Source organism: Choloepus didactylus, chromosome 8, assembly GCF_015220235.1.
Source record: "Choloepus didactylus isolate mChoDid1 chromosome 8, mChoDid1.pri, whole genome shotgun sequence".
Taxonomy (NCBI): domain Eukaryota; kingdom Metazoa; phylum Chordata; class Mammalia; order Pilosa; family Megalonychidae; genus Choloepus; species Choloepus didactylus.
The window spans coordinates 83,025,589-83,040,261 of record NC_051314.1 but is presented as its reverse complement, the minus strand read 5'-3'; the positions used below and the strand labels follow the sequence as shown (position 1 = coordinate 83,040,261).

Here is a 14,673-nt window from a genome sequence, read left to right as displayed (position 1 = left end):
CATGGCTCCGAGGTCCCCACGGTTCCCGTCCTCCTTGCCCAGTATGTGGATGTGCTTCTGTTCCATCCCAGGCTCTCACGGGCCCTGGGCCTGTGCCGTGGGCTCTGGTTCAGAACTGCTGTTCCTTCAGCCTGGAACACCACCCCCCACCTGCCCACTGTGCTTCCGGCACCTGGCTAAGTCCTCCTGTCCTTGGGGCTCAAGCTTGCCTGTCCCTCTTCTGGGAGAGCTTCCTGATCCCTGGGACCAAAGTGGGACCCCAGTCATGCCCCACACCCCGTCCTTGTGCTGCCACCTCCACAACCATCCTCACATCTGTAATTTCGTGTCCCAGTTTATATTCCCTGTCAGCCCCAGGAGATGTGGATTGGGGCCAAGTCCCTAATTCTACTGTTGTGGGCCCCTTCCACCATAAAAAATTAGTAAAAATTCTATCTGATGGCTATCATTGATATAAGGACTCATATAATCCATGCTGAACTCATTATAATATATTCATTTTTATTCTCTGCATTTTTCTTCTCTTGGCCCTGAGCCTCCTGGAAAAGCCAGCCCTGACTGGGCCTGTCGTGTTCATCTCCGGCCTGACCCCGGGTGGGTGCTGGGTAAGTACACAGTGAGGGATGACAAACCAAAAGGATGGGATCTTCTGAATGCTGCCCCCAAGTCGGGAACTCTAGATTTCCTTCCAGACTTTGTTCACCGTCTTCTCTGTGAACTTCTCCGACACCCTTTCCCAGGCATAATCCTCAGTTGCTTTTCCTTGCTGGCACTTGTTATTGTTTATGACTGCTCTGGGGGTTCCAGAGCCCCTCGGGGTTCAAAGGGTGGCTCATCACCTCTGTATCACCAGCAGAGCTTGGCACTGAGTAGATGCCCTGGGTAGGATTGTTGGGGAGAGGGAGCTACACCCCAACTCTCAGGAGAAGGGGGAGGGGGTCCCTGAGGAGGGCCTGTGACAGGGGTGGGGAGGCAGTGAGACAACAGGGAGGAGTACTGGGGCTTCCAGAGGGTGGAGCTGCTGCTGGCTGAGTCTCGCTTCCAGTCTCGGGGATCCCTAAAGGGGGGAGAGGAGACTGGAATGTCCTGCTTCTCTCTTGCACAGTTGCCACCCATTTTTACTGCTTTCTCCAGGCTGGGGCTGGCTAGGCACGGAGAATGAACCAGGGTTGGGGGAGCAGAGCCCAGGAATTGGCTGCTGATTATAGACGTTACAGGGGAGCCCTGAGGATTTTTTCTAGGATGTATGTAGTGAGGTGGACTGTGTCCAGTAGGCATGTGGTTTTTACCTGGCAGGTGACTGGCAAACTATTAGGGTGTCATATGTGGGTTTTTAGTGTGATTTGTGTGGATCTGTATTTATACCCCAGGCCACTTGTAAGTCATTCATATATAGTTTTCCTACTGGTATAATGAACTTCATTTCCACCCCCAAGCCCCCCTCACCCGTATCCCCAAAGGCTGCTCCTGGGCTCCCCGCAGCCTTATGGCAGCCCACACAGCAAGGGGAATAATCCTGAATACTGTAGTCGTTGAGCAAGAGTCAGTTTATTGGGAACAGAAAAGCCCAGAGGCTCAGGGCAGAGACCTTGGCTCCCTGGGGGTTAGGAGGGACATCTGTAGGATGCAGCGCTAGGGGCGGGGCCTCCAGGAGGTGGGGTCAGCTCAGCACCGCCTCCTGCCAGTGAAGGTAACCCCGCCCAGCCCCTGAGCCAGAGCCTCCAGGTGTACTGGGGCAGCCCCATGTCACGGTCTCAAGGAAAACCCATTCATATCAGACACAAAGCAAGAGAAGCCAAAGAGAGACAGAGCAGGATCAGAGGTCTGTCCAGTAAATATTCCCGTGTCCCCTTGCCCTTTGTTCTAGGCAGTTCCCCGGCAGCCTCCCTCCATCAGCTGCCCGTGGGAGCTCAGAAAAAAAGAGTACTTTTCATAGTTTGAGTTCAACAGACTTGAGCAGGTAAATTTGATTCTTTGTGCTAAGGAGAACACTGTCAGGTCTTGAGTGACCCCCAAATCCTGGCTGTTGGCTTTGGAATTCTGAATGGGATTTTGGGTGTCTCCTTTTGCAATAGCGTGTTTTCGGTGGGTGTTAAAAGAAGTTCACTTTTCTTAAGTGCATGAGAGCTGGAGGGAAGGGGAGTGGGGAGCCTGGTGGGGCAGGGGAGGCTGGCCTTGTGGAGAAACTTCTGAAGTTCAAACTGTGACCCTGGTCTTCTCATCCTGAAGAGAATTGCTTGGGGGCTATTGCCATTCTCTTGGTCACACTAGGGCTGGACTGTCACCAGTCCTGGGGACATGGGTGATGCATTCTTTCTTTGCACTCGGGCCCCTGCCCTCAGGGCCTAGCTCAGGGTCTGCACACAGCTAAGTGAAAGGTGACAATTGAAAGATGTGGGTGGACCTGAGGTGCAGCTCCCGGTGAAAACCCAGGGGAACCCTGGAATCAACACAGGAAGGTGGGAATTTTGGAACATCCTTGTCTTCTGCTCTAGGGGGCAGGAGGAGGGTGCAGAATACAGGGCCAGGGATCTGAGGCCTTTGTTTCCTGGGCTTCCCAGCCTCTGGGGAGTTGCTAACACTTGTGGCCGCAACCCCCAAGCCCTAGCTTCATGCTGGAGCTCTGCCCGCTCCCACAACCGAGCTGTCCCTGGGGCTCACAGGGAACATAGAGTTCGCTGGTGCCCATGAAGCTGCAGCCTGTGCCGCTCTGGAGGACGCTGGTACCCCCTGGGCAGTGCTCCGTCTTCAGCATGGGTGTGCTGACCACACATGGTTCGTACAGGACAGCACCTTTGGTTCTGCTCACAGCTGTAGGAATAGGAAGGGATGCTCAGGGCCCACACTGCATGGCCCTTGTCCTGAACATCTCAGCCAGGTCAGGCCCCACTTGCTGCTGCTTACCTCTAACGACACTCTCCATCCCAGCTACCAACTTCCAAGTCTCCCCACTCTAGCCAAACAAAAGTACTTAGGAAGGTTCCATGTGTCTCTCTCCTCTTTCCCCAGAACCTTGGCAGGGCCCAATCCTGATATCTGGTTCATCCTCTCTTTCTACTTGTCTCATCCTTCCTTCTGGAGCCTCCTGCAAATCTTTCTCCAGAAGAGCCTTCCCTCATCAGTATGGTTCCTTGCAGCTTCTGGGCCCTGAAGCTCTGAGACAGTACAGCATAGCTGCTGGGAGTTCTGACTTCCCAAAGACCTGGAGAGCCCTGCGGGAAGTCTTCTCCATCATACCAGGAGCTGCTGGCAAATTGAGCTCTTCCTTGGGGATGGGGGAAGCAGGCAGAGGTCTTGGTAGGGCTGATGTGGGCTGTTCAACCCCCCTCCCCCGCCGAGACCCCAGAACCCTTGAGGCGTGGCTTGTCTACTTACAGATATTCACCGGCCCAATGCCTTTGCACAGCCTGGGGGTAAGGGGAAAAAGAAGACACAAGGTAACCGCATCAAAGAGAACAAGGCAGATCAGCGTGTTTGGTGTTCCCTCCTACCCTCACCATGGACCATGGACCGTGGGCTTGCGTGCTGTATGCTGGCTGGATTGTGGATGGCTGTGGGATGGGCAGCAGCAGCAGCAGCCAGAGAGCTGGATATTACACACATGGGCTCCCATCCTTGACTTCGCCTCCCTCACAGAACTCACCGGCTCTCCTCGCCCTCCAGCAGGCGCCTGTAGGTGGCGATCTCGATGTCCAGCCCCAGCTTGGAGTTCATCACCTCCTGGTACTCCTTGAGCAGGCAGGCCATGTCCTGCTTGGCCTTCTGCAGGGCGGCCTCCAGCTCTGCCAGCTTGCAGCGGGCATCGCTGAGGGCTGCCTCGCCCTGCTGCTCCGCATCGGCTATGGCACCCTTCAGTTTGCAGCTCTGGTGGACAGGGCACAGAGAGGCATTAAGGGGGCCCCGGAGCCCTGGGCCTGACTCTCAGAACAGAGAGAACACGGTGGTGGTCATTACACGTCAGGTTCATCTCTGCTGTGGGCTTCTTCCCAGGATCGTGACCTCTAGTTCCTCCAGGGAACTGGGACCAATTTCTTGTCTATGTCTGTAACACCTCAAGGGGATCTGAGGTTTTCCCCGTAGATATACTGAGCAATTTCTTTGGGGCTAATAGATTTTAAATGTCTGGCTGGACTTCACCAGCCTAGGAGAATAGAGTGAGTCTGATACTGTGAGCTCCTCAGAGTCACCTTGAATTTCAGCATCATGGAGTTAGGTCGGAAGGAACCTTGGGGACCATCTGTTCTAACCCCCCCCCCACCCCAGTGAAGCATCCTTGCTATTTCATCTTTGATAATAGGTCTCCCAGGATTGGGGACCTCACTCTTTCCTGAGGCTGCTCATCCTGATGTTGGTCAGCTCTCTTGTAGACCCCACGCCACCCCCAGCAGCACCCACAGTGGGTACTGGACCTGCCCCAGGTGATCCTGATGGGTGGGTCAGCCTTGGAAGGGCTCTTGGAGCAGAGAGGTCTTCCCCAGTCTCACCTGGGCTTTGACATTCTCAATTTCTTGCTGCAGCCGCTGAATCAGCTTGTTCAATTCCAGGATTTCGTTCTTGTGGTTGTGGAGGTTGTCACAGTGATTCCCGGCTGTCAGCCTCAGCTCCTCATACTGCAAGGATGTGAGAAGTCAGAACCCTGCACCTGCCACTGTGGGATCTCCCGGCTCCCTTTATCACCGCCCCGAGTCTCTTCTCCACTGACTTCCTAGCTCAGGTGCGCTCTGGATTCTTACACTTGATCTCTTCTCTGTACCATTTCCCTTTTTGGCCATTTTGGGGTCCTCACACAGGTTGCTCCTTACCCTCCCTCCTCACCTCCCAGCCCTGCATCTTTAACTTGTTAAATTCCCCATCCAAGCTCCAAGTCCCCCTCTTCTATGTTTAGCTTTTCTGTGTCGTGTCCTTTCCTTTATACCCCAGAGCTGAGAGTCTCCCAAGGGCTCTTTCCCTTTTAGACAGAACTTGGAAGGGGTTTCTGTGTTTAGCCTGGAATGCCTTATCTACCAAGGACCAAGGTCAGACCACTTCTGCCCATGGGGGTAAGTTTTCAGGTTCTCCCTCAAAACCATCACAAACAAAATGCAATGTTACATCCTCCCTTGGCTTAACACTTTTTATTTCTTCTTTTTTAAAATTTTGGACTTTGAATCCAACTTCTGAATAGTAAGTGTCTAACAACTTACATTAATAGATTTTTAAAAGTAGATTTTCTACACATAATGAACAGGAGCATCTCACACAGAAAATCCAAAACAAGAGAGTAACTTGATGATTATCACTCTCTTTGGCTGTTTTGTTATTTGGCTACTGTGGGAGGTCCTGCAGCTGCCTAAGCCATATCTGCTCCCTCCTGAATTGTGTGGGATGGCAGTGAGCCCAGATAAAAGAAAATGTTTCTCAGCCTTCCTTGCAGCTAGGGAGGACTTGCAATGAGACTTCTTGCCAATAAGAACTATAGACATTGCTAATTAGGGCTTCTGAGAAAGCTCTTTAAAGGGAGGATGACTCAGCTGACACATTTCTTTTACCCTCTGTTCTCCTTCTTCCTGCCTTGAATGAGCATGCAAGATTGGAGCTATTGCAGCCCTCATGGGATATGAGGCAACCATAAGGATGAAAGCATGTGTTAAGGATGGCAGAGTGGAAAGCTAGAAGGAGCATGGGTCCCTCCCTAATGGTATCATAACATCACCATGTCATTCCCTAGGTAGCCTATTTCTGTGTTTCAAGTTGAGTAAAACATAAAAACCTAATTTGTTTTAATTATTATTTTTAAAAAAATTTATGATCCTCACAATCCCTAACTAATAGGGTTGACTTTCTGATTCTTACTTAGGAGGATGGGAAAATGAAGTTGTATTTCCTGAGCCCACTGGTGATTGTGGGAGAGGCCAGCTGGAATGAAACCCAACTGAGGATGACTCCAGGCCAGAATTGTCTGCAAGTGGGTAGAACAAAGCTGGGGGCACTTCTGGGCAGTGGCACCCATTGCTCTCAGAAAAAAAAACCCATAGTATGTAGCACAGCTCTGCAGGTTTCTTGGGACCTGGCCCCAAGGTACTGCTCCAGCCTGATCTTCTTGGCAGAACAGGCCCCGAGCCCATCTCACAATGGGGGTGTCAGTTGTCTTCTTTCCCTTCCTTCCTACTGCACTTCTATGCTTCTGTGTCCCTGCTCCTGCCACTCCTTGGCCTGACACACTCCTCCCCCATTCTCTGCTGACTGAAATCTCCTTGTCCTTCAAGATCCAGAGCAAAGACCCAAAAGTCTCTGCCTTTCGGATACAATTGGTTTCTTCTGTCATCAGACTCCCTTAACCTGATGCTCGACAGAGTCATTATTTCATGCTGCCTTGTATTTCCGATTGCTTGGTTGCCCATCTCCCCCTCCCCAGCCCTGGCTGTAATCCTTGAGGACAGGGATGGTCAGTCTCTTTGTGTCCTCCTGGTGCTACACCTCAGTGAGGCCATCCTCCCCTCACCACCCGGTTTAAATTTGCACACCCACAGCACTCCCTGCTTTACTCTGGTTTAGTTCCTTTGTCTCACTTTTCACTATTGAATATACATCAATCGTACTTACTTGTCTTGTTTTTTGTCTGTCTCCCTCTCCACCCCACCTCTAGAACAAAAGTAACATGCAGGCAGGAATTGCTGTCTGTTCTGTCCTGTTCGTTCCTGGGTCTCCAGCATCTAGAACCATGCTTGGCACATGATGGGTGCTCAAGGAGTAGTAATTGAGTGAGTGAGTGAATGAAGGAAGGAATGCACGTGCCTTCCACAGCCAGGGCAGGTGAGGCTGAGACGAGGACATTTGCTAAATTGAATTGCCCTCAGAGGCACCCCCCCTTCCCAGCAAGCCCCTAATTACCTAGGTCTGGGGCCACCTTAATCACCAGTCTCCTCCCATGCCTTGAAGCCCAGAGCCCTCTTTGCCATCATCACCAGTTAGTATTTATTGAATGCTGCTAAGAGGGTGGGGCTGGGCTGAACACTTCCAGTGAGTCTGCGGGTAAAGTTGGGGTGCCCAAGGCACTCTGATGACAGGCCTGGGTGGCCTGTGGGGTCCCCTCTCATGCACTCTCCAGGGATCTGGCCTGGGGCTTGGCAGAAACAACAGGAACTGGGGTTTATGGGGTTCCCTGTTGCTGTGGCATGGCATGGCCCTCATTAACTCCTCACCCTACTTCCTGGGGAAGAGTGGGTCCAGGGTCCCTCCTCTCTCCCTTGCCTGCCCTGAGCCTCACCCGGCGCTGGTACCAGGCCTCTGCTTCGGCTTTGCTGAGGCTGGCGATATCGTCATACTGAGCCTTGATCTCGGCAACAATGCTTTCCGCATCCAGCTCCCGGCTGTTGTCCATCTTCACGATGACTGACGTCTCTGAGATTTGACACTGGAGCAGGCAGATCTCCTGGGGGAGGGGCCGCAGGTGAGAATGAGTGAGCTCTCCGAGGATAAAGTGGGAGTGGAAAGTGGGGGAAGTTTTGGGAATAAAGGAGGAGAACCTGCTTAGATCTTCAGGTAACAGATTTGTATAGGACTTTACTATAGCCATTCTGCGCCCCCCACCATCAACTTGCTCCTTGTCGTTGCCTGCTAAGTTACCAGGGCCCCATGCAAACTTTCCCAGAGAGGCCTGAGAACCCAGGTCTGGGAGGTCCAGCCGTTGGTAATGTCCCTGCTGGTTTCCTTACGTGTTCATCGTTAAGGCCGCTTGCCCCGAAATCTACCCACTGGGCGGGGGCTTTCCCGCCCCGCTGCTCCCATGGAACTGGCCCCTGATTGACCACTTGGTGGGCAGCATGGCCGCAGGTACCTCCTCATACAGGCTTTTCAGGAAGTCGATCTCCTGCTCCAGAGCCTCCACGTTCGTCTCCAGGTCAGCCTTCATCAGGAAGGCTGTGTCCACATCCTGCGGCCAGAGCAGTGGCAGAACCGTCACCTGGGGCCGCCTCCCAGGCAAGCTGATGGCCGGCGCAGTCCTACGGTTCCTCGTTTACACCCGGGCAGGAGTGACGGGGTGATGGAACCAAGGCGGGAGAGAGGGCCCCCAGCCCCGGGACCCTGGGCCATGGCCTGGCCCCCTGACAGGAAAGGATCTGAAGGGAGCGGGGTTTAAAGAAGCCACAAATGTGGCTTCTCGGAGTTCACTCTGTGGAGCTCAGGCCTGAAAACGTCTGTCTGAGGAATCATCTCTGGGGAGTCAGTTCAAGTCAGAATTTTTGTTCTGTTTTTGATTTGGGATTAACCACATCTTTAGCTTCTCAGGCAGGGGCAGACACAACCCTTAACCTCCTTTGGTCCAATGAATTGGTTCAATCATTGCCCTTTTGCAAGGGGTAGAAGGAGGCTGACCTCCCCTTTCCTGGGGGCAGTGGGGCTGGCCCTGGAGTCTGAAGGGTGACTGGGCTTTTTTTGGGGGGCGGGCTGCAGACACACGAGACACAGTCCGGGACCTGGGTGTCCTGAGGCCAGCTGGGTCAGCTCAGGGCTCTTTTCCCTCCCCATCCCCCTCTCTCACCTTCTTCAAGGTAACAAACTCATCCTCAGCATGAGGACGCAGGGAGAGCTCCTCTTCATATCTGGGGGGAGAATGGCAGGAAAAAGAAGTTTTATGGGACTTGTGGAGTTTGGAAGGGACCTTGGTTTCAGGCCTGACGGAAGGAGCGTTTTGGGTACCAAATCATCATAGCTTCGCATTAGTCAGTTTTCAAGTTTATCCCCTCCCCTCTCCCAGTATCCCATTCTTGTGTACCCCTTGGAAGTCCTCCTTAGGGCTATCTTCGTGCTCTCTTGCTGCTGAAGAAGCTCATTTCATCTGGTTGTTTCCTCTGGGAAGGTGCAGAAAGGTTGGCTGGCTTTTGCTGGCATAGCTTTGTCTTTTCTGAGTTGTTCTAGAGTTGGCTGCAGTCACTGAAATTCCCAACTGACCCCATGTCCCTTCTCCACGGAGGCTTCTGAGCTTGGCCTCCACCTGGCACCTCGTTGCAGAGGTAGCAATTACCACTTTACCAGACCCAAAGAGACAGCCCAAGTATTTCCTCCTGGGGAGCTCCTCGGCCCCCTCATTGCTCCCCCAAGGCAGAGAGAGTCAGGTGCAGGGGGTCCAATCTGGCCAGAATGACTCAATTGCTTCCTGACGCCCAGCTGTCCTTTGTCCAGGAGAGTTCTGCTGCGGTACGAGCAGTGCACACTGGCATCTGTCTGCTTGGGTTTGAATGCCACGTCCACCGCTTGCTGATTGTGTGACTTTGTGTAAGTTACTTATAACCTATGCCTCAATTTTGTCATCTGTAGAATGAGGATAACACTGGTTCTGGCCTCCCAGTGCTGTTGTGAATTAATATATCACATGAGTTAATATCTGCAAGGCTGTATTAGGGCAGGGCCTGGCACCGTGTTTGCTATTATTTCAAATGCCACTTTGATCTCACCTTTCTCCTATGCCTCACTTTAAAAATCCAGAGTCCTCACCTTGAGCTGCAAACCGTGTCTCCTAACCATCTTGTATCGTACCTTGCTCCTTACTCCTCTAGGAAGGCATTGCTGCTGCTGCATCTTGCCTCTGTCATGGTCTTTGTCTGAGTTGTCCCCTCTAACTTTGACATGCTCCAGCCCTTCCTTGTCACTTGCTCCTGTCCCTCCCCCTTTCCAGAATCGCCTCTGGACTTCCTTGTTATAAGAAGCCACTGGAATGAAACTTACCTTTTGAGGCCCTCAGCAAATGGCACCTCCTCCAGGAAGCCTTCCTGGACTCTTTCCTTCTCCCTCTCTTGGGATTCCTCTCCTGTCTGCTCTGTACCTCATTGTAGTTGTTCGTGTGTGTGTGTGTGTGCATGTGTGTGGCCTGTGTATACTGGACTGGGGCATCCTGAGGGAAGGAGCCAGCCCTTCTCTCCCTGTGACACCCCCACCGCCCAGCACAGCATCTGGCACTGAGTTGGTAGAGGGGTGAGACCTGTGGCACAAGTGTCAACCATGTGGCTCTACTTGGCTGACCTACATCCCTTATGCCCCTTTGCTCTCAGTATGGCTGCGCATGTTTCTTATCACCGGACATGCATTCCTTTGGGGTACTGGGCCCAGGAACAGCCCACTCAAGACCAGCGATAGCAACTTATCTGGGCCTCAGTCTCCTGCAAGCACTGGATTCTGTTTGCCAGCAGGCTGTTCATTAACATGTGCTTACTGACTCCCTGCTCCAGGCTGTCAGTCAGCCCTAGGGCTTGGAGTCCAGCAGGATAGATGACTAGCTAGGGTGTGGGATAGAGATTATCCTGTGGGAATTCAGAGGAAGGGCTGATTATTTCCAGCTGCTCAGAGCTGGATGCGGGAAGCTAGAACTCAGGCGATGAGAGAAAAGGTGAGATATATTAGCCTGGACATGGGATAAAGAAATGTGGAGAAAGGGCTTATCAGGCAGAAGGGACAGCAGGAGCCAAAGCTTGGAGGGAGAAGGTATGAGGATCTGTTTGGGGAATAGGAAGCAGTCAGGTTCTGTAGGGGATTGCTGTAAGGTCAGGCAGAGCAGTCAGGAACCTGGAGTGCCTGAAATGATGGGTAAAAGAATTTATTTTACAGTGAGAGATAACAAGGACTTTATTTAGGCAGGATAGTGGGAAGGGAGAGGAAGACAGAAATGCACAATTTCAGAGCTCCCGCCATGTGCCAAACGGGCAGTATACTAGATGCTCTGCCTATGTCACCCCACTTAGCTGTTCTACCACCTAATGTACTAAGTTTTGGCTTCCCATTTTATAGATTGGGGAAACTGAGGCCCAGATTGCTTAAGTAGCTTGCCCTAGGTCCCCAGCTGGTTTGTGATGGGGTCCCTTGGCTTAGAAATTTGTACCCACCCTCCTCTATGGGGGGTGAAAGCAGAGCAGACTCACTTTTTCTTGTAGCCCTCCAGCACGTCCTGGAGGCTGCAGAGCTCTGACTCCAGCCTTGCTCGGTCCCCGGTCACGCAATCCAGCTGCCTGTGCAGGGCGCAGATGTAGGTCTCGAAGATGGGCTCGATGTTGCTCTGGCAGCACCTCTGCTGCTGCATGAAGTTCCACTTGGTCTCCAGCAGCTTGTTCTGCTGCTCCAGGAGCCTCACCTGCAGGGGACAGGAATGGGTTTGTGCTCTCTCTCCCAGCACACTGCTGCCAATGTGCTAGAATTTGCAAAGACTGAGATCTGCAGAAACTGGCACTGGAACATGTAAGTCTCTATGTTTCCCCTGCCTGGGGGAGGTTTTAGGGCCCCCATTTTCCACTTGGCAGCTACATTTTGTAGTGGAAAGAGTACTGCCCCAGGACGTCTGGGGCAGGCCCACATTGCAGCCCCACCTGATGTCTCTTACTAGTCCTGTGGCCTTGACCATCCTGCCCCTTCAAGCCTCACTTTGCCTTCTCAGGTGAGATAGTGTTTGGGAAGGTACTGTGTAAATCTTCATCTGAATGTAAGCTGGTGACATTATACTCCAGAAGGAAGTTGAGGCTTTCTTGTATCAGGCCCAGGGGCACTCAAGGGGAGAGGGTCAGATCAAGGATTTTGTCCAAGGGCTCTAATTGCTTTTTTGCCTACTCGGCTGCACTGTGCATGGCTGTGCCCCTAAAAAGTCAAGGTCACTGTACCATGGAAAGCTACCTTCTCCACTTCTGTCGACTGGAAACTGAGATTAGGAGAAGCTGAGTAGTTGACCACAGTCACCTGCCAGTCATTGGCAAAGGAAACAGGGTCTCCAGTCCTTGCCCTGGGATTTTCCATAATTGTGCATGGTCTCCCAGGAAAACTTTAGAAGATCTAATGTTGCCTACTTCCCATCACCAGTCACATCATCAAGATGCTCCTACCCTTCCCAAAGGTGATTGCCATACTGTTGGTGAGCAGACCCGTGCTGCTGGAATGAGTTTATACCAGAATTAATGAGCTTTAAAAATAACACTGTAACAACTCCCATCTTAATAAAATGAGTTCCTTTTGGAAGCACTTTTTCATATATTAGCCCCTTTAATTTCCCCACCATTGTATACCCACCCCCCACCTCCTAAAGGATTACAGGGTCCCTGAGGCAGCAAGGTGATTGGCTTGCAAGGGGCCCCAGGGTAACAGGCGTGGAGCCAGCACCGGGACCTGACCTCTAGCCAGGACACCGCTCTAAACCATGGGGCCACCAGAAACACTGGCTGAGCCCTTGCCGCGTATCCTGACCCCAACGGCTTCCCTGGGGCCTGGGGACAGTGGAGGGATGACAGCCCAGTTTAGCAAATTCTAAAGGCAGCGTGAATCCCTTCCCTGCAGATTTGCAGAGTTGTGGCTCTGAGGTTAAGCTCTAAGCCCTGGTTATGGCCACCTTGTTTCCCTAGCTCCAACTGTGCACCTTCTCCTTATCCCAGGCCCAAGCTGCTGGTACATTCTGGGATCCCAACATCCGCGCCTGCCTCCAGGCCCAAGGCTCTCAACCCCTCTCAGGCACACAGCCTGTGGCTCTCTTCTTAAAGCCTCTTCAGGAGGGGCATCTCTTGGCCTCTTTGGTCATTCCTTTCAGTATCTAGCATTGCTTGGAAGTTCCTCCTGTAGTCTGACTTCCGACAACCTTGGTGATTTTATCAGACAATATCCAGAGAAAGACGACATTTTAAAAATGGATCAGGAAACAAATATTTTGTGCTGACCTGATACAATCAGCTTTCAACAATGAGTGGTCGTGGAATACAGATGAGGCCAATGGACAAACCATGGTTTCTCTGTTGTCAGTCTCTTCCTGCTCCCGCTAGACCAGACACAGTGTGTTCTCTGCAATGGTTCTTATCCCGTGGCCCCAGACCACTTGGGCCCCAGCCTCTTACCTTATTGATGAAGGATGCAAAGCGGTTATTGAGGCTCTTGATCTGCTCCTTCTCGTCGCTCTTCACCCTCTGCACGGTCGGATCGATCTCCAGCTGGAGGGGGACCAGCAGGTTCTCATTGATGGTGACGGGGGTGATGCAGGGCAAAGACCCACAGGGGGCCCCCACTCGGTACCCAAAACCAGGCAGGCCACACCTGGAGGCAATCCGGGGCCTCCCAAAGCCCACGTTGCACAGGCTCTGTGAGCTGAGGCAGCCCAGGGCTCGGAGGCCCCCACTGCCCTCAGGCCGGCACGGCCCCTTGTTCACTGAGTAGTGGGCCACCATCCGGGGAATGACGGCTGAGCACGAGCTAAAGCTCCGACTGCCGCATCTGGAACCTGGGTGGAAGGAGGGGCATGACATGGTGCAGGAGGCCAGGGGCTGGGTGGCATGGATTACAGAGTCATGGCTTGGTTTCCCCCCTTTATCTGCTGGGGGACCGGAGGGCTGAGCTGGGTCAAACCCCAAATCACCATTAAATCAGGTTTATAAGCTTGGGATATTGGCAGCTGCTAAGTGTCAAGGTGGATAATTAGGGTAGCAAAGAGCAAAGAGAAGAAGCCCATGGTTAGAGCTGGCAGGCCCTATAAAAACCCTATTTGTCCTCCTTCCTTGTTTGTGGGGTGATGAAAGGGGACAACCGGAGAGATGTGTTTGATGTATTCGGTGGCTCAGCCTCAAGGAAGGGGAGAGTTGGGACTTTCTGCTTTTTCATAGGTGGGGAGGGAGGGGCAGCATGAACTAGAAACTCTGACTGTCCTGGGATTAGAGGCAAATTAGATATGTTTGAGGATGCTCTAGTTCCCTGAGGCTGTTTTGATGTTTTCCTGAGATGTTCCATATCCAAGTGTCCTCCATGGGCTCCTGGGTGGTCCTAGAGGTTCCCAGGAGGAAGGGATTTGGGAGTGGGAAAAGCCTCTCTCCAGTGGGCTGGACCTGCGCCTCCCCAGACAGTGGGCCCCAGCTCTGGCTTAGCTCCCCCTGTCCCATCAGGGTCCTCAGGCAGCCAGGCTCCAGGAATAGACTCTTCTCTCTGGGGCCTTTTTGTCAAAAAGTGGAGGAGACTCAGGAGAAGGTCCTTTGTGCTTCAGAAGGGGAGAAGGGGCACTCTCCCCAAGGCCCCCCCCCAGCACCCCAAAACATGCATTGATTTCAGCCATTATGTCTGGGGTACCATGTCCCCATTCCGAGGCAGACAGAGCTTGCTCTGGTCTGAGGCCATTTCTGGGGACAATCACCCTCAGGAATTTTCCAGGTGGAGGTGGGATACAGGCTTTCACCCCAGAACCCAGGGAACAGACACAGCTCTTTGGAGATGCTGGAAGCCCCTGTTTCCCTTTCCTCCTCCTTTCCATCACCCCCATCAGTGAAATCTCTGCTGTGGCAGATTGGTCTTTCCCTTCTAGGCCGTGATTTCTTTTTCCAGGTCAAAACTGAGCCAACAATAAAACTACAAACATTTAATGGGTGCAAGCCATGTGCTGGGACACACTGAGCACTTTGTACCCATTTATCTCATTTGATTCTTGTGACAAGGCCATGATGTAGTTACTGAGGAACAGAGTGGTTAAGTAACTCCCCAGAGTCACACAGCTGGGGTGTGATAAGCCTGGGGTCCAATCGTGGGTCATGCTCACTGCTCTGGTGGTGAGATGCCTGGGTGCAGAGCTGGGCATCTGCCACCAGGATGTATTATGTCTTCTCAGTTCCTCAGCTTGCCCATCTCTAATCAGAATACGGGACTCAAAAGTTCCTTGTGCTTGGGAACTCTCAGTCAAATTACGACATTTTACAT

The 14,673-nt window shown here is 52.5% G+C and overlaps 1 protein-coding gene across 1 annotated transcript; it reads right to left on the bottom strand.

The window, feature by feature from the left end:
* Window positions 1-3,633: 3,633 nt before the first annotated feature.
* Window positions 3,634-13,241, bottom strand: KRT82 (keratin 82). The gene is made up of 7 exons (XM_037846804.1): window positions 12,837-13,241; window positions 10,893-11,101; window positions 8,522-8,582; window positions 7,817-7,912; window positions 7,247-7,411; window positions 4,485-4,610; window positions 3,634-3,864 (listed from the first exon to the last, which is right to left on the bottom strand). The coding sequence occupies exons 1-7, from the start codon at window positions 13,239-13,241 to the stop codon at window positions 3,640-3,642; spliced, it is 1,287 nt and encodes a 428-aa protein (XP_037702732.1). The 3' UTR covers window positions 3,634-3,639.
* Window positions 13,242-14,673: the final 1,432 nt, after the last annotated feature.

What these genes read in the sequence shown, in the direction of transcription:
- KRT82 (XM_037846804.1), bottom strand. Translation starts at nt 13,241, where the DNA reads ATGTCATGCCCCTCCTTCCACCCAGGTTCCAGATGCGGCAGTCGGAGC. An exon ending in CTGGAGGGCTACAAGAAAAA is followed by an intron (nt 8,583 to 10,892) that starts GTGAGTCTGCTC and finishes TTCTCCCCCCAG; the next exon opens with ATATGAAGAGGAGCTCTCCC. An exon ending in AGGCCTGGTACCAGCGCCGG is followed by an intron (nt 4,611 to 7,246) that starts GTGAGGCTCAGG and finishes ACATCCTTGCAG; the next exon opens with TATGAGGAGCTGAGGCTGAC.